Genomic DNA, 19519 nt, shown 5'->3' on the forward strand with positions numbered 1-19519 from the left:
CACGTGCCAACCCGCGCTTGTCCCGAAATACCACACACGCATGCGCATCAACAAAACGGCTTTTTAGAAAATACATAATATCAAAGTAAATGTATATATATTTTCAAATACACACTTTTGGATCAGAGGGAAGGATAATAACTCAATGAATCGATAATGTGTATGTTTTGTTCCAGAAATACAGATGACCTTTCACCCTTCAGTTCAATGGCGCGAGGTGGGGGAGGCTTGAGAATTGGTCAATAAAAAAAAACTAGTTATCAGGCGATGGGCAACACCGAGCCCGATAGGGACCATCAGCAGGGGCAGGGGCAGGGGCAGGGGCAGGGGCAGGGGCAGGGGCAGGGGGATTATGGTTACGGTCTGTTCCCTGAGCATCAGAGCGGGAAGGCCAGGAAAGGCCTGTTGGCGGAAAGTCTCTTCACCTTCAACCACAAATGTCGCCTGATGCTGCAGGTGACTCTGGACACGAGTGAGTGTGGGGGATGGTGGTGGGGAGAGAGGGGATTGGGTGGTGGGGAGAGAGGGGGATGGGGGGGTGGGGGGAGAGAGGGGGATGGGGGGGTGGGGGGAGAGAGGGGGATGGGGGGGTGGGGGGAGAGAGGGGGATTGGGTGGTGGGGAGAGAGGGGGATGGGGGGGTGGGGGAGAGAGGGGATTGGGTGGTGGGGAGAGAGAGGGGGATGGGGGGGTGGGGGGAGAGAGGGGATTGGGTGGTGGGGAGAGAGAGGGGGATGGGGGGGTGGGGGGAGAGAGGGGATTGGGTGGTGGGGAGAGAGAGGGGGATGGGGGGGTGGGGGGAGAGAGGGGATTGGGTGGTGGGGAGAGAGAGGGGGATGGGGGGGTGGGGGGAGAGAGGGGATTGGGTGGTGGGGAGAGAGAGGGGGATGGGGGGGTGGGGGGAGAGAGGGGATTGGGTGGTGGGGAGAGAGGGGGATGGGGGGGGAGAGAGGGGCGGTGGGATTGGGGAGAGTGTTGGGGTAAAAAATGAGGTCTGCAGATGCTGGAGATCACAGCTGCAAATGTGTTGCTGGTCAAAGCACAGCAGGCCAGGCAGCATCTCAGGAATAGAGAATTCGACGTTTCGAGCATGAGCCCTTCATCAGGAATGAGAGTGGCATGGTGGCACAGTGGTTAGCACTGCTGCCTCACAGCGCCAGAGACCTGGGTTCAATTCCCACCTCAGGTGACTGACTGTGTAACGTTGAGAGTGTTGGGGGTGAGTGTCGGGGGAGAGAGGGGCGGTGGGATTGGGGTGAGTGTCGGGGGAGAGAGGGGCGGTGGGATTGGGGTGAGTGTCGGGGGGAGAGAGGGGCGGTGGGATTGGGGTGAGTGTCGGGGGGAGAGAGGGGCGGTGGGATTGGGGTGAGTGTCGGGGGGAGAGAGGGGCGGTGGGATTGGGGTGAGTGTCGGGGGGAGAGAGGGGCGGTGGGATTGGGGTGAGTGTCGGGGGGAGAGAGGGGCGGTGGGATTGGGGTGAGTGTCGGGGGGAGAGAGGGGCGGTGGGATTGGGGTGAGTGTCGGGGGGAGAGAGGGGCGGTGGGATTGGGGTGAGTGTCGGGGGGAGAGAGGGGCGGTGGGATTGGGGTGAGTGTCGGGGGGAGAGAGGGGCGGTGGGATTGGGGTGAGTGTCGGGGGGAGAGAGGGGCGGTGGGAGGAGGGAATTAACAAATCATACTTTGTCATTTCTGCCACCTCCAAACAAATCTTCCCTTACATCTGTCATAGCCTGCTTAACCTTCCATCACTTGGAGATGGAGAGGACTGCAGATGCTGGAAACTCGAAGTTGATAAAGTGTAGAGGGGGAAAAAAACACAGCCAGTCAAGCAGCATCAGAGGAGCAGGAGAGTTGTTTCATGTCAGAACCTTTCTAAATGAAGGGTCCTGACCTGAAACATTGGCCCTGTATTGACTCTTAACCCTTAATTACCCCTAAGCAACCTACATGCTCCTATTTATGCAGGCATTGCAATAGATTCTCTCACTGTGACACTATAACACATGGGACGTGGGCATCACTGCCTACGCTAGCATTTGTTGCTCATCCCATTTTCCTGGAAGTTGGTGATGATGACCTGCTGCCACGAAGTGTGAATGCACCCACTATTCCCTGAGGAAGGGAGTATCAGGATTTTGACCCAGCAGCAGTAAAGGAATAATAAGATAGTTCCATGTCAAGATGGTGTGAACTTTGGAGAGGAGCTTGCAGGTGGTGGCACTCCCACATATCTTTTACCCCTTGTCCTTCTGAATGGGAGTTGTTGTAGGTTTGGAACATGCTGACTGAGGAGCTGTTGTATCTTATCAATGGTACACAGTTGTATACTATTGCTTCGGTACATGGTGGTGTATACTGAATTTGGTAAATGGAGTGCCTATCAGGTAAAAAATGAGGTCTGCAGATGCTGGAGATCACAGTTGAAAATGCGTTGCTGGTTAAAGCACAGCAGGTCAGGCAGCATCCTATTCCTTGGATGCTGCCTATCAGGTACACTACTTTATCCTAGATGACGCTGAACTTTTATTTTATTCACTCGTGAGATGATTGCGTCACTGTAATTGCCTGTCCTTAGTTGCCATTGAGAAGTTGGTGATTAGATGCAGTTCGCACTGCATCTGTATAGAACTTTAAGCCAGATCAGGAATATTATGCACAGCTCTGGTTGCCCCATCATATCACCAGAAGGCTGTGGAGGCTTTGGAGAGGGTACAAAAATGATTTACTATGATGCTACCTGGTTTGGAGGGTATTGTGAGGAGAGATTGGACAAACTTGATTTGTTTTCACTTGAACTTCGAAATATGAGGAGCGACCCTGATGGAAATTTACAAAATAATGAGAGGTGTGGATAGTCAAAGTCTTTTTCCCAGGGTAGGAATGTCGATTACTAGGGCACATAGGTTTAAGGTAAAAAGAAGAAAGTTTAAAGGAGATGTGAGAGGCAACTTTTTTTAAGAGCAGGTGGTAAGTGTCTGTAATACACTGCTAGAGGAGGTGGTGGAGATGGATACAATAACAGCATTTAAGAAGTGTTTTGACACATATATGAATAGGTAGGGAATAGAGTAATACAGACAGCATAGATGCAAAAGACTTTTAGTTCAGAGTGGCATTATGTGCCAGTGAAGTCTTGGTGTACTGAAAGGCTTGTTCCTGTGCTGTACTGTTCTTCGTGCTGTAAGTAGACTCAGTGCTGTTAAGAAGGGAATTCTGGGACTTTGATCCAGCAACAGTGAAGGAACAGCAATATATTTCCAAATCAGGATGGCAGGTGGCTTGGTGGGGAACTTGCATATGATTGTATTCCTACTTATCTGTTGACTTTATCCTCCTTTTGAAAATGGTCATGAATTTGGAAGGTGCTCTCTGAGGAGCCCTGATGAATTGCTGCAATGCATTTTGTATTCACTGAGCAACTATGGTGGAGGACGTGAATGTTTGTGGATACGGTGAATGTTGTTGGAGCTGCACTTATCCAGACAAGTGTTGATTGTTCCATCATATTCTTGACTTGAGCCTTGTGGACAGTTCTCAGGCTTTGGAAAGCCAGTAAGTGAGTTATTCCCTGCAGTACTCCTCGCCTCTGACCTGCTCTTGCAGCCACTGTATTATACAGTCATAGAATTATAGAGTCATACAACATGAAAACAGAGCATTCGGTCCAATTCATTCATATTGACCTATGTTCCCAAGGTAAGCTAGTCCCATTTGCCTGCTTTTGGCCCATTTCCCTATAAACCTCTCCTGTTCATGTACCTATCCAAATATCTATTAAATAGTGTAACTGTACCTGCATCTAGCACTTACTCTGGCAGTTAATTTCGCATATGAACCACTCTGTGTAAAAAGGTTACTCCTTGAATCCCTTTTATGCCTTTCTCCTCTCAACTTAAAATTGTGCCCTCTAGTTTCAAACTCCCCACACCTAAGGGAAAGACCTTTGCTATTCATGTTATCTGTGAGCCTCAAGATTTCATCAACCTCTGTAAGATTGTGGAGGGGGGGCACGGGGGTTAATGATGGTAACATTATTGAATTATCAAATGTTAGATTGTGTCTTATTAGAAATGTTCATTGTTTGATATTTGTGTGGCCCAAATCTAACTTGTCACTTGTCAGTCCAAGTAAAAAGTGAGGTCTGCTGATGCTGGAGATCACAGCTGAAAATGTGTTGCTGGTTAAAGCACAGCAGGTTAGGCAGCATCCAAGGAACAGGAAATTCGACGTTTCGGGCCAGAGCCCTTCATCAGGAATCCACTTGTCAGTCCAAGCCTAGATATTGTCTAGATCGTTTGCATCTGAACATGGATTGCTTAAGTACTTGAATGTTGTTGGTGCTGTTTACCCTTCTCACCATTGTGGTGAAGCAACAATTTACTTTGACTTATTTCCATTTAGATTACCATCGTTGTTGCAAACATTGCTGTCTTTTGTACATTAGGAAGCACAGTTAGTGTGACTGGCTTTCCGAGCATTTCTATTCTTTGAGAAAAAGTGATCCTGGGTTTCAGATCATCTTTAATTTCTGTCCACTCTATTCTAACCTCTCATGACCTTCTGAATTTTTCCAGTGAAGCTCAACATCAATTCCCACTGAATTTACTAATGCCTCTCTCTTATGTTCATGGTCCCTAGTTTCCTGTTAGCTGTATGTTACCTACTAATCCTAATCCTGATCTAAACCCAATGATTTTTACTTTAACCTGAACTCCAAATCACACATCAGCAGTAGTAGCCTCTTGTCGTTGTACAAGCCCATGTTTTTTAATATCAATCCTACTCTCATCCACGAACTACTGAAACACAGGTCATAATGTTTACTATCAGTCACTTCTATTCATAAAGACAAAGAACTGGGAATGTTGGAGATGTGAAACAAACTAACAACAGAAATTAAGCAGATCTGGCAGCATCTGTGGAAAGAAAACAATTAACCATTTTCAAGTTGAGTGACCCTTCTTCAGAATTTCGGTAGCAGGTTGATTGCATGAGTATTAGTCAACTGTTTTGTTTGAGAATGTTTCAGGGTTTATAATTTGTTGTTAGGTTGTGGGCGGCACGGTGGCACAGTGGTTAGCACTGCTGTCTCACAGCGCCTGAGACCCGGGTTCATTTCCCGACTCAGGCGACTGACTGTGTGGGGTTTGCACGTTCTCCCCGTGTCTGTGTGGGTTTCCTCCGGGTGCTCCGGTTTCCTCCCACAGTCCAAAGATGTGTGGGTCAGGTGAATTGGCCATGCTAAATTGCCCGTAGTGTTAGGTAAGGGGTAAATGTAGGGGTATGGGTGGGTTGCGCTTCGGCGGGTCGGTGTGGACTTGTTGGGCCGAAAGGCCTGTTTCCACACTAAGTAATCTAATCTAATCTAATAATTGTCCTGAACTCAGTTCATAGAATGGGATTGTATCAGCTATGGCTTAAAGACCCTATAATGGTACCTTGGGAGAAATAGAAATGTGCAAGCTACTGAGCAAAAGAAGCTCAAACTAGAATAAATGCTTATAGTTCAGGTCAGGTTAGTGATTATTTGTATATGGTCAATAAGGCAGAGTAGTGAATAGTTAAAAATCACTTGCAATTCTGTTAGCTTCGTAGTTCTAAAACTTGTGTAAGACTATTTTGAAGTTTAGAAATTCACTGCTTTCTTTAAAATTCTGTGCAACTAAATGGATTCCTTAATGTTCTTCCTGAACTACTGGAACAGGGAGAATGGGACATGAACTTAACATCCCAGTATGCTGTTCAAAAGACCTCCACTTGTCCCCTCCAAAGTCTTTGCAGTTTAAACCGCCACATTCTGGCTAAGTCATGCATGAACCAGGGCTGCTTTGAGATGCTTTCAATATTATGCTAGCAGTCAATAGCAAAGTATAGACTGTCTGGATGTTCCTATCCACTCCAAAGAGCTGGAAATAGTTGTGAATCTCTACATACCAACAATTTATTTCCCCTGTACAGTCAATCTTGGTTTGATGGGCTGAGGGGAAGGAGAGTTTTGGCAGTGGAATCTGAATGGATGATTTCTGGCTTTACTGATTTGGTGGTTTTGGCATTGACATACAAAACTTTCCCAAAACATTTACGACTGGACCTACTTGACTTTACTCCTCCATTCACCACAACACTACTGATCCACTCTGTCAGGCCTTGAATTTCCACCTTTAACGCGCTTGTCCTTTTATTCTCTCCAGCAATGGTCATTCCTATAAATTATAACTTCCACCTTCATTTCCTTAAGTCCTGAAGTCTAAGCAATGCAGATTTCAATGTTTACTGACATGAGGTCCTCATGTTTATAGGAGGTGAGGGGGTTGCAGAGAGGGAATTAAGATGGTGTTTGGCTGTTGGGAACAAATCTGCAGACCTCATTTTTTACTGTTGGGAACAAAGGCTAGCAGGCCATTCAATCCTTTGAGATAATAGTTCCATTCATGGCTGATCAACATGTTAGTTGTAGCTTCACCTTGGTTAACCAAAAAAAAATCAATCTTTGCTTTAAATTTTGATCTCCAGCTTCCGCAGTATTTTGGGGGAAATTTCCATTTCCTTTGTATGAGGCAATTTCTGACACCATTTCTAAAAGGCTTATCTCTAATCTTAAGATTATGCTTTCCTGTTCTGGAACAAGCAAATAAAAGTGTCACTCATAAAAGTTGTCCTCAAAATTTAACCTTTTGTGGATTCTCTGTAATTTTGGTCAAACAGAAGTCAGGGTTACCTTTGCATGAAGTAAGAATGATCTATAATTTGTGAACTGTAAATGTTGAAATCTGCATTGCCTAGGCTTGAAGTCTTCTTTCAAATTCATCCTTCGTACTCTAAATGCCATCCAAAGTATATTTGGGCTACCCAATTTTTCTTCGGAGCTCAAACACTTTGCACGGCATTAAGTTGTGTCTGCTATTGTTCTGTTTTGTCCAACTAATTTTGTAGTTTTTTAATATAAAGAATCAGTTACCAGTTTGATCAATTTTGCATAAATATTCTAATTCTGAATTAGTGGTCAGTATGAAATTTGTAATCTGATTTCTGCAGATCCATATGCAAAACTTCTAATAGATGCCATGAAAAGTTCAGGATGGTAAGTTTAATCCTCCCATTTAAACTGTTGTTATTAACTATCCAGCTATTGTATACCTACTTTATCTAAGCGTGTACTGAAATTTGTCTTTTAACCATTTGAATAGACTTTTAAAATTCATTCCTGGGATCGTTGGCTAGACCAGATTTATTGTCCATCCTAATTGCCCAGGGGTTAGTGAGAGCCAGTCACATTAGTGGGCGGCACGGTGGCACAGTGATTAGCACTGCTGCCTCACAGCGCCTGTAGACCCGGGTTCAATTCCCGACTCAGGCGACTGACTGTGTGGAGTTTGCACGTTCTCCCCGTGTCTGCGTGGGTTTCCTCCGGGTGCTCCGGTTTCCTCCCACAGTCCAAAGATGTGCGGGTCAGGTGAATTGGCCAAGCTAAATTGCCCATAGTGTTAGGTGAGGGGTAAATGTAGGGGTATGGGTGGGTTGCGCTTCGGCGGGTCGGTGTGGACTTGTTGGGCCGAAGGGCCTGTTTCCACACTGTAAGTCTAATCTAAATTACTGTGGGGACAGGAGTCACATGTAGGCCAGACCAGTTAAGGATGAAGGTTTCTTTCCTTAAAGGACATTAGTGAACCAGATGAGTTTTGTTTTCAATAATTGGCAGTAGAGTCATGGCCATTTTTAAATCTTAATTCCAGAATTTATTTTTCATTGAGTTCAAATTTCACCATCCTCTATGGTAGAAATTGATCCCTGGGCTAATAGTCTAATGATTATACCAATAGGCCGTCACCTCCCCATACTCACTAATATGTCATAACGGTAAGTATATACTGTGGAGAAGCACAGAATTGTGAAGACAGGGGAGGGCAGGTTAACTTTAAGTTATGGATCACCAATGAACGGTACTGATATTAGATTTGTTATGACAAAAGTGCTCCAATAATAATTTTGAGTTTCTGGATTACACTGGATGATTCCTTAGCCAGTTGGGAGAGAAACTGGTGTAAATTAATTGTTTTAAAGATGTTGAACAATTGCGAACCTTGAGAGGCAGGTATAAACAATGGCAATTTAGAAGAGCATTGGGAGGCCATATTCTCAACAACATATGATTGATACTACCTTAATTCCCCTCTGTGTATATGTTACACTGTAGTCATAGTCCAGTTAAACAGCTGTTAATGACTTTATTATTCAGACTGCACGTGTATACCCACTTTTATTCCTTTTAATTAATGAAAATCCTCTTATAGAGTCATAGAGATGTACAGTATGGAACAATCACTTTGGTCTAACTCGTCCATGACGACCGTATATCCTAAACTGATCTAGTCCTATTTGCAAGCATTTGGCCCATATCCCATTTAAACCCTTTCTATTCATATACCCATCCATATGCCTTTTAAGTGTGGTAATTGTACCAGCCTCTACCACTAAATTTGGCAGCTCGTTGCACACACACACCACCCTCTGCATGAAAAAGGTGCCCATTAGTTCCCTTTTCTTAAAATCTTTCTCCTCTTGCCTTAAACCTTTGGCCTCTAGCTTTGGACTCCCCTACCCTGGGAAAAAGACCTTGGTTATTCACCCAATCCATGTCCGTCAAAATATATCTCTATAAGGTCACCTTTCAGCCTCCGATGCTCCAGGGAAAGTAGCCCGAGCCTATTCAGCCTTTCCCTATAGCTCAAGCCCTCCAATCCCAGCCCCATCTTTGTACATCTTTTCTGAACTCTTTCAAGTTTTAACAACATTTTTCCTATAGCAGGGAGATGAGAATGGAATGCAGTATTTCAGAAGTGGCCTCTGCAATGTCTTATTTGGAAAAGAAAACATAGATTAGATTCCCTACAGTGTGGAAACAGGCCCTTCAGCCCAACAAGTCCACACCGACCCTGCAAAGAATAACTCACCCAGACTCATTTCCCTCTGAATGATGCACCTAACACTATGGGTAATTTAGCATGGCCAATTCACCTGACCTGCACATCTTTGGATTGTGGGAGGAAACCCACGCAGACACGGGGAGAATGTGCAAACTCCACGCAGACAGTTGCCCAAGGCCGGAATCGAACCTGGGACCCTGGTGCTGTGAGGCAACAGTGCTAAGCACTGAGCCAATAATCTAGTAATACAATATAGTATTGACCAGGAGAGTCTGTTTAGATTGTAACTTTGTACAGGAGTTCTTTGAGCTGAAGAAAACCTGCAGAGTATAATAAACAAATACCTCCAGAATGTTGTCATTATTTATCCCCAGGTATACAATGAGTTAAGAGGAACTTTAAATAGTTATTTGAAATAGTCACCCCACACCAGTAACTTTCCTCTGAGTCTGAACTTGCTTAAAATTTTATTCATCTCTAACACTGTCCAGATCTGATGAAAGGCCAGTGAACTGAGTATTGGGTCAGATATAACTCTGCAAATGGATGGATTTGAATAAGTTAAAATCTCTCCCATTAATTCTGTTTCTTCATCTGTGCTGTTGAGATTCTCCAGTATTTCTGATTTTATTTGAAATTTCCAGCATGTACAATATTTTGCTGCTGCTTTTAAAATGCTCATTTAATACATTCTATTAAATGACTATGGCAGAATAAGTAACTAATATTGTGTTTCAGTGCCATTGATAAGGATCGTCATTTTTCCTGTGAAGATTGTGATGGAACAGTCAGTGGAGGTTTTGATGCTGAAATATCACAGGTGGGAAAGTACTTGATATAGTTTAGTCCAACATGGTAAGTGGCCTTTTGGGCCAGCATACTTTAGGTGCATCTTGGAAAGAGCAATCCAATAATGAGTTCACTCCCCCAGGTCTTTGCCCCACATGTTATAAATCAACCCCCTCAAGCATTTATCCAATTCACTTTTGATTGTTACCATTGAATCTGCTTTCACCACCCAGTCAGGCAATGCGTTTAGATCACAACATCATGTGCCAATCAGGTAATTGATAGATCAGCACCAGGCTTTCCCCACAAAGGGTGGCATGGTGGCTCAGCGCCTAGCACTGCTGCCTCAGCGCCATGGACTCGGGTTCAATTCCCACCTTGGGCAACTATCTGTGTGGAGTTTGCATATTCTCCCCGTGTCTGCATAGGTTTCCTCCAGGTGCTCCGGTTACCTCCCACAGTCCGAAAATGTGCAGGTCAGGTGAATTGGCCATGCTAAATTGCCTGTAGTGTTAGGTGCATTAGTCAGGGGTAAAATGTAGGGGAACGGGTCTGGGTGGGTTGCTGCTCAGAGGGTCGGTGTGGACTTTTTGGGCTGAAGGGATTGTTTCCAACTGTAGGGAATCTAATCTAATCACAATCAGAGGCTATGCTGGCAGAATTGAATGATACTACCACATGGGAGGTAGTAGCCGATGCTGGTATAGCAAGTACTAATGTTGCAGGCTAAAGGTGAATGATAGGAGAATTGGGGTTACTAGAGAGACTGTCGGCAGCAAGGGCTGAGGGTTGGTGCTCAGCAGGACCCTCCTTCCCTGGTATCATCTTCCTCCCCTAGATGTGAACTGCCCTTGAATGATGATACTCTTCCCCTCCTGCCAAAGAACCCAGAAGCTGGATTTGTTTGTCATGCTTCCACATGGACAGGCCCCTGCTTGCTGCAGGGTTAATGTCAGTGGTGGCAGGATATGGCCCCTAAGTGGATATGCATTCAATTGTTAAGGATCTCTTTTGGCAGTGGGGCAGGAAGGTTGTCCATTTGTCCATCCACTGCAAGTGTAATCAGGGTGGAGTACCTTATTAAATGTTTCCCTACCACCAAATTCACTGCAGCAGAGGGCATAAGATTCCATCCATAGTTTACTGTGATTGCAGCATAATTAATAAAATCTGGAAATCTATTGATATGCAAACTATTAGAACAGAAATTGAGTTTATGTTAGGTGAGGCAAGAAGTTCAGGATTCACATTGCAGTTGGGTGAAAGTCGATCGGTGGTGAATTTCAGCAAAATAGCCTCCCTCGTCCCCAGAACTGGTTCTTTTCTGTGGACTGAGACTGCATTGTTTTATTAGCACTGCTCTACAATGTTTCCCTTTAACCAACATAATGCTGATGATCACTTACTAAAAACACTTGAAGTTAGGTATTTTTCAGTACATAAGCTTTAATGAACTGGTCAAAGGTTTTGAGAGAAGTTCCTCAGGTACTTTAGCAATGTCAATAATCTGTTTTCTTTAACTTGATTCTGGGTTTAATGGTCTCAAGCATTTAAAACATAGGGTACCAGATCAGTATAACTGTAAGAAAAAGTTTTGTTTTATTTACATAAAATTGCAAAATCAAAGTGGTAATTCACAACACTCTGATTCAAAGAATTTTTAACACTGCCCAAATTTGTTTTCCAAGTTTTTAATATCCTTTAATTTTGAACCTGGTGAGATTTAGTGGACAGAAAATTTGACAAAAACTAATTAGAGTTTGTAGCAAACATACCTCATAGTTATGGGAACTCTCAACTTCATATAGATTGGACAAGTTAGTGACTTATCAGTTCCTGACTGCCTTCAGGATCATAGAATCCCTACATTGTGGGGTGGCATGGTGGCACAGTGGTTAGCACTGCTGCCTCACAGCGCCAGAGACCCGGGTTCAATTCCCGACTCAGGCGACAGACTGTGTGGAGTTTGCACGTTCTCCCCGTGTCTGCGTGGGTTTCCTCTGGGTGCTCCGGTTTCCTCCCACAGTCCAAAGATGTGCGTGTCAGGTGAATTGGCCATGCTAAATTGCCCGTAGTGTTAGGTAAGGCGTAAATGTAGGGGTATGGGTGGGTTGCACTTCGGCGGGTCGGTGTGGACTTGTTTCCACACTGTAAGTAATCTAATCTAATGTGGAAACAGGCCATTTGGCTCAACAGGTCCACAACGACTCCCTGAAGAGCATCCTTTGAAGGGCTTTTCCTTAATTCTACCCACCAAGGCTTTTTAATGCCTCCTCCTTACTCTCCCAAGTCAATTCTTCAATTCCTTCCTGGCTAGCTTAACCCTCTAGAGCATTGTCTGATCCTTCCTTCCTCAACCTTAAGTAAGCTTCCTTCTTCTTCTTGATGAGATATTCCACATCACTTGTCTTCCAAGATTCCTTCACCCTGGCATCCCTTCCTCAGTGGGACAAACCTGTCCAGCACTCATAGCAAGTGCTTCCTAAACAACTTCCACATTTCTGTTCTGCATTTCCCTGAGAATATCTGTTCCCAATTTATGCTTCACAGTTCCTGCCTAAGAGCATTATGATTCCCCTTTCTCCAGTTCAATACTTTATCTTACAATCTGCTCCTATCCCTCTCCATGACTTTGTAAAAGTCAGAATGTTATGATCACTATCACCAAAATGATCTCTGAGAGATCTGACAGCTGACCTGGTTCATTGCTAAGCACCAAATCCAGTATGGCGTCCCCTCTAGTTGGCCTATCTACATACTGGGTCAGGAATCCTTCCTGGTCACATCTGACAAAATCTGCTTCATCCAAAGTATTTGCACTACGGAGGTTCCAATCAATATTAGGGAAGTTATAGTCACTCATGACAACTTCCCCCACCCCCCACACCCCACCCACGTAACTTTCTAAAATCTGCCTCCTAATCTGTTCTGTGTTGCTATTGGGGGTTCTGTAGAAAATTCCCAATAAAAGACTGGTCCTTTTGTGTTTCTGTCTAACCCTCCCCCCACCATCCCCCCCATATTGACTCAGTAGACAGACCCTCTTTGATGACCTTCTTTTCTGCAGCTGTGATACAATCCCTGATTAGCAATGTCACTCCTCCACCTCTTTTACCTCCATCCCTATTCCTTTTGAACATTCGACAACCATTCCTGCTCCTGTGATATCCAAGTCTCCACAATGGCCACAACAATGCAGCTCCAAATACTGATCCAAGCTCTAAGTTCAAAGCCCTTATTTCTGATACTTCTTGCATTAAAATAGACACACTTCAACCCATCACACTGACTGCAACGTTGCCCTATCAACTGTCTATCCTTCCTCACAGATTCTCTGCACACTGTATTTGCCTGTTCAGCAGCTACTCCATCCTCTGATTTGTAGCTTCGATTTGCTTCCTGTTGCCAAACTAGTTGAAGCTCTCTTGAAGAGATCTAGCAATTTAGGATACCTGGTCAGCTTGGACGAGTTGGACCGAGGGTCTGTTTCCACGCTGTTCATCTCTATGACAGTAAATTAATGGCTTTACTTTTTCCTGATCTGATGAACAAGAGCTAAAGGATGTTTGTTACTAGCCAGTTTGTTGAATTGATTATTAAAATGTGTCTGAGAGTACTTGACCATTGTTGTAATAAGTTGATTGCATCTAAAATGGACTTTGTAACTTCTGCCACGTTTTCTTAGCTTTTCCAAACCTTTTCACACTTGGAAGCACAGTAATGTTGTCATGGGTTAGACTTTAAAAGAATGCCATTTAACAACAGACAAGTTTATAACTAATAACAGAGAATATTCACACCTTTTTGCAGTACACCTGTTCACTCTGTATCATATATGTCTTGTCTTTGCATTCAAGATTGTTTTATGCCAGAATAACATCCATCAACAAAAACACATGAATCGGGTTGTTACCCATGAATTAATACACACGTTTGACCACTGCCGTGCACATGTCGATTGGTTCCATAATATCAAACACCTGGCTTGCTCAGAGGTAAGGAATCTCAATGGATTAAAGTTTTAGGTTATGCCAGCTATTATGAATGGTATACTTGCATTTGTCATGGTGCTGAATCCTTACCTGAGTGGCAGGGAGCTGGTCCATTAGTTAGGTGGGATTTCCCCCAAGGAGGTCCGTGGTGGAACTAAACTGCTGTCTGCCCAAAGGCCAGTCTGATTGACAGGCTTGCCCTTCCATTGGGTATGGAGAGGCTTCAGATGGTGATGGTCACTAGGACACCAGAAGAGGAGGATGTTTGTGGAAGGATAGTGGATCATTCGGGGTGTGTAATTAACATTAGGTTAGAGATGGCTGTAAGAGAGGAGGCATAATGGGTAGACTGCCTTGAAGCTGGAATTTTTGGGGACGAAGTAGTCAGTGGGGGAGATCAAAACCTTTTTGGGATTTGGGGGTGTGAATGGGAATGGGGGATTTGGAGGCCGATAGTTGATGGTGGGGTGGTAGGGATACAACAGCAATCGCTGTCCAGCGTGTTGTGGAATCGAAGCCTGCTCTGGTTTATTCAGAGTACACCAACATCTTTGGAAATGTCACCCTCCAATTTTTTTTGTAGCTTTTTTGTAAAACATTATCATAGAATATAATAATTAATGGTGATCACTTCAAGACAAACATTTTCTTCTAATTGACAAACCCATAGTTGAAAGGCTGTTCTCCCTGACCTTATAGAGGTTTATAAAATCATGACGGGCATGGTTAGAATGAATAGTCAAGGTCTTTTCCCAGAGTAGGAGAGTCCAAAACTAAAGGGTATAGGTTTAAGGTGAGAGGGGAAAGATTTAAACAGGACTGAAGGGGCAACATTTTCATGCAGAGAGTCGTGTGTGTATGGAATGAGCTGCCAGTGGAAGTGATGGAGACTGGTACAATTAAACTTTGTAAAGTAATCTGGATGGGTATATAAATAGGAAGGGTTTAGAGGGGTATGGACCAAATTACTACAGATGGAACCAGATTAATTTAGGCTATCTGGTCAGCATGGCTGAGCTTGACCAAAGTGTCCGTTTCCGAGCTGCATATCTCTCTGACTCTATAAGACACAAATTGGAACTAATGGAGAGCAGGTAGCAATGGAATAGAGGCTATTCCATAAGTAGGCACATCTTCAGGTGAATTAGAGTCTAATTACTGTTGGTCAGGAAATTTGTCTTAAGCAATATGTGACAAATCAAAGCCACCCTTCCTGCAGATAATGAAGAGAATGAAATGATTTGGTTTCCTGATGCACTCGATTAGTTCCTGAACTCTATTTTTGGCAAAGAGCAGATTACTTTTTTAAAATTCATTCTTGGAATAAGGATGTTGCTGGCTGGCCAGCATTTATTGCCCATCCATGGTTGCCGTTAAGAAGGTGGTGGTATGGTGCCGCCTTGAACTGCTGTTGTGGGCTAACCCACAATGCCTTAGGGAGAAAATTCAAGTGACACTGAAGGAACAGCAATATATTTTCAAGTCAAGTTGGTACGTGGCTTGGAGAGTGTCTTGCAGCTGATGGTGATTCCATGTATCTGCTGCCCTTATCCTTCTAGATGATGATGGTGCAGGTTTGGAAAGTACCGTTGAAGGAGCCTTGGTGAATTTCTGCAGTGCATCTTGGAAATGGCTCAGACTGCTGCTACTGACCAATGGTGGAGGGATGTTTGTGGATATGGAGCTACTCATGTGGACTGCTTTGTCTGTTTGATGAAGTTTCTTGTGTTGGAGCTGCCCTAACCCATGCAAATGGGAAGTATTCCATCACACTCCTGACTTGTGCCTTGTAGATGCTGGACAGGCTTTGGAGTCAGGAGGTGAGTTACTCATTGCAGGATTCCGAGCCTCAGATATGCTCTTGTAGCCATTTTGTTTCTTGGGCTAGTCTAGTTAACAAAGTTTTTTTTGACACTAAGCATTTTTATCTAGTGTTTTGAATAATTATGCACTGGGCAGTTATGAAATATACTTTGCATAAGTTATACTGATACAAGTGATAGTCTTGCCAGGTGTGAAACCTCTATGGTCTGAATATTCATATGAATTATTCTATAAACTTTCAACAGATCCGAGCCGCTAATCTCAGTGGTGAATGTACCTTTGGGAATGAATTGCTTCGATTCAACTTTGGTCTAAAGGAACATCATCAAGTGAGTGTTACATGAGCTAGGTTTTCCTGATTGATCATTGTAACTATGGCAGAAATCCAGTTGCACGTCTGTCTGGGGCTTTATTGGATTGTTATGTTGGCCAAAAGGAGGGAACAATGGAGGAAATTTCTGCCTATGATATTTAAACATAATCCTTGTGTCCAGCTTTTCAGGATATTTGTGTTCAACACCTTCATTTAGAATGCTCTATCTATTGTGCCATATGCATTTAGTGTTGACAAGATGAAAGATAAGTACTCATTTCCACTTTTGTCTCTTTAATGGTTTGTCCATGCTTAACAAGTTAAGTGTCTGTTAGTCTTTGAATCATGGTATTGTCTTGGGGAGGAGAAATGTATTGCATTGCACATAAAGTTTTTAAAAAGATTGCACAACATTGGGACCATTTAATTGCCTAATTAGAAACGGGTCATCAAATAGTCTGGCTGCTTGCTGTCTGGAGAAAAGGATGTCAATCAGTTACCTATGGCCACTTTATTCATAGCTCCTGTGTATTGGTTAGACAAGCAGCATGGATGCTGGTGAGATCCTCCTGGTCAAGTAACATTTTGTACTGTAGAGGGGTGAGCATGAACGTTCGAGCATTATTATGCAAATTCATAGAATTATAGACACCCTACAGTGTGGAAACAGGCCCTTTGGCCCAACGAGCCCACACCAACCCTCTGAAGGATAACCCATCCAGACCCATTTTCCCCTTATGTTTGTTCTGATTAATGCACCTAACCTACACGTCCCTGAACACTATGGGCAATTTAGCGTAGCCAATTCACCTCACCTGCACATAATCATAGAGATGTGCAGCATGGAAACCAACCTTCGGTCCAACTCGTCATGCTGACCAGATATCCCAATCCTGCCAGCACCCAGCCCATATCCCTCCAAATTCTTCCTTTTTATATACCCATCCAAATGCCTCTTAAATGCTGCAATTGTACCGGCCTCCACCACTTCCTCTGGCAGCTCATCCTATACATGTACCACCCTCTGTGTGAAAACGTTGCTCTGTAGGTCTCTTTTATATCTTTCCCCTCTCACCCTAAACCTATGCCCTGTAGTTCTGGACTCTCTCACCCCAGGGAAAAGACTGTGTATTTATCCTATCCATGCCCCTCATAATTTTGTAAACCTCTATAATGTCACCCCTCAGCCTCCGACGCTCCAGGGAAAACAGCCCCAGCTTGCTCAACTCTCCCTAAAGCTTAAATCCTCCAACCCTGGCAACATCTTTGTAATTCTTTTCTGAACCCTTTCAAGTTTAGCAACATCTTTTCGATAGGAAGGAGACCAGAATTGCACGCAATATTCCAACAGTGGCTTAACCAATGTCCTGTACAGCCGCAACATGACCTCCCAATTCCTGTACTCAATACTCTGACCAATAAAGGAAAGCATACCAAACACCTTCTTCACTATCCTATCTATCTGCGACTCCACTTGCAAGGAGCTATGAACCTGCACTCCAAGGTCTCTTTGTTCAGCAACACTCCCTAGGACCTTACCATTAAGTGTATAAGTCCTGTTAAGATTTGCTTTCCCAAATGAAGCACTTCGCATTTATCTGAATTAAACTCCATCTGCCACTTCTCTGCCCATTGGCCCATCTGGTCCAGATCATTTTGTATTCTGAGGTAACCTTCTTTGCTGTCCACTACACCTCCAATTTTGGTGCCATCTGCAAACTTACTAACTGTACCTCTTATGCTCACACCTTTGGACTGTGGGAGAAAACCAGACCACCCGGAGGAAACCTCACACAGGCGTGGGGAGAATCTGCACAGGCATTTGCCTGAGATTAGAATTGAACCCGGATCCCTGGCACTGTGAGGCAGCATTGCTAACCACTGAGCCACCGTGCTGCCCTTATCTTATGATTGGGGAAGAAGAAACATGAATCTGCATATTGCTGTATTCCCTTCTAAAATAATGCAAAAGATTCCATTTAATCTCCACGAAAGTGGATTAATTTCACCTATTTTATGTGTTTAAATTATGCTGCTATGAGTTCTCTCCGATTTGATTTTAGATTCGATTGCTAACATTAACCTTTTGCTTTTCCCATGCAGAAGTGTGTGCGGGAGCGAGCCCTCCGTTCCATCCTAGCCGTTCGTGAAGTCAGTAAAGAAGCTGCAACAAAAGCTGTCGATGAGGTTTTTGATACCTGTTTTAATGACCTTGAACCTTTTGGAAGAATTCCACATAATAAAAAAGATGCAAAATATGCCTATAGGGAGTTTCAAAACCGGAGTCGATATTACGCAAATATTTGAGAAAATGTCAGGCCTCCGAGTAATTGTGATAATTAATTTGTAATATTTTTAATGAGGCATAGATGCTAAAAAATCAATTATTAGCGTGTTTTAAAAATGGGAGATTTTCCATGAGTACCTTTTTCAGTTAACGGAAAAGTGCCGATCCTTTTGCAATTTGTTTTGACCTTGTCAGACTTTTGTCACTTTGTTAGTTTTATTAATGTTGTTCCACGTTCAGTGTTTGTGACCATTTTGCGTATAGTTATTATAATTACCATAAAATAATCTAATTTATATTTGATAAATTAGTATAATTTAATTGAAAGTGACTACAGAGGACTTTCGTTGTTTAAACTGCCAATCCAAACAAAGGGATATTTGTTTATTCATGTTAGCTAAAAGCTTAAACATTCATTATGTTGCCCTTTTCCAAAGACAAACCATAGTGTTGAGACAGCTCAAGGAATAACAAAGCGAGGTATTGAGCTAGACCTAGGGAAAGTCCATGTTATATTACCCTGCGCTGGCTGCATTACCTGCATTAATTTGAAGATGCAATGAGTCCAAGTTTGGCTCGGGTATTTAGTCTAGTTTGCTTCTATACTCGGGTTTGGGTTGAAGAGAAAAATAAATCTTCCTTGGATTTGGAGCTGCGCAAAGTGAAATGGCCTGCCAATAGTGTGTTCACACTCAGCAAGGAAGAATGACTGTTCCTCAAGATACTAGAGGATTGCTCATAAAACATGAGAAATGCTCCAGGATAACAGCTATCCGAAGTGAGGACTCAGCCAAGAAAGAGCAATCTAAAACCAATGGAACAACTTGCATTAATTGATATTTTATAGACAAAGTAAAGACATATCTGAAGGTCTTTTGGATAGATACAGCTGTTTTACCCAGTTGCCAGTTTATGATTTATTTTGTCCATGTCTTGTTAAATTTTGACATTCTATGTTATGCAGAACCAGCAAAGAATAAATAATTTAACTGCACACATGGCAGAAAGACTAAATTATGTATCTGTGTATGTGAACAAGCAGGTTACCAAATACCTAACAATGTCTGCTGTATGAGACATTGCAAGGATAGATAATGTTATTTATAACTGAGCAAATGTACAATTCTAAGAAATACAACAATATTAAAACATATTCTCTTCCCAATCAGCGAGCTTTGATTGAATACTATGTCAAGCAACTATGCTACTTCTATACATCCCATTACATTGTAATCAATAGCTACTTGACACATTAGACATTCCAAAAATGTAACTTTATGTACATCTCAAGAAAAACTAATTATGGAGTTGCACACATAATATGTGGAGTAGTAGGGCTGAGTCTGGGGCTCATCCAATCCTGTCAGCTTGTTTTCTCTCTTCTTCCTTTTT

The 19519-nt window shown here is 43.2% G+C and overlaps 1 protein-coding gene across 1 annotated transcript; it reads left to right on the forward strand.

Moving 5' to 3' along the window:
• The first annotated feature begins 338 nt into the window (after positions 1-338).
• On the forward strand, positions 339-19292 carry atp23 (ATP23 metallopeptidase and ATP synthase assembly factor homolog). The gene is made up of 6 exons (XM_060839223.1): positions 339-456; positions 7034-7079; positions 9661-9742; positions 13569-13706; positions 15773-15856; positions 17944-19292. The coding sequence occupies exons 1-6, from the start codon at positions 438-440 to the stop codon at positions 18145-18147; spliced, it is 573 nt and encodes a 190-aa protein (XP_060695206.1). The 5' UTR covers positions 339-437; the 3' UTR covers positions 18148-19292.
• The last annotated feature ends 227 nt before the right edge of the window (positions 19293-19519 follow it).

This window comes from Hemiscyllium ocellatum, chromosome 19 (assembly GCF_020745735.1).
Source record: "Hemiscyllium ocellatum isolate sHemOce1 chromosome 19, sHemOce1.pat.X.cur, whole genome shotgun sequence".
In the NCBI taxonomy this organism is placed as follows: Eukaryota; Metazoa; Chordata; class Chondrichthyes; order Orectolobiformes; family Hemiscylliidae; genus Hemiscyllium; species Hemiscyllium ocellatum.

Coding starts and splice junctions, on each gene's coding strand:
- atp23 (XM_060839223.1), top strand. Junction 13,707..15,772: donor AACACCTGGCTTGCTCAGAG/GTAAGGAATCTC, acceptor AACTTTCAACAG/ATCCGAGCCGCTAATCTCAG. Junction 15,857..17,943: donor GTCTAAAGGAACATCATCAA/GTGAGTGTTACA, acceptor TTTCCCATGCAG/AAGTGTGTGCGGGAGCGAGC.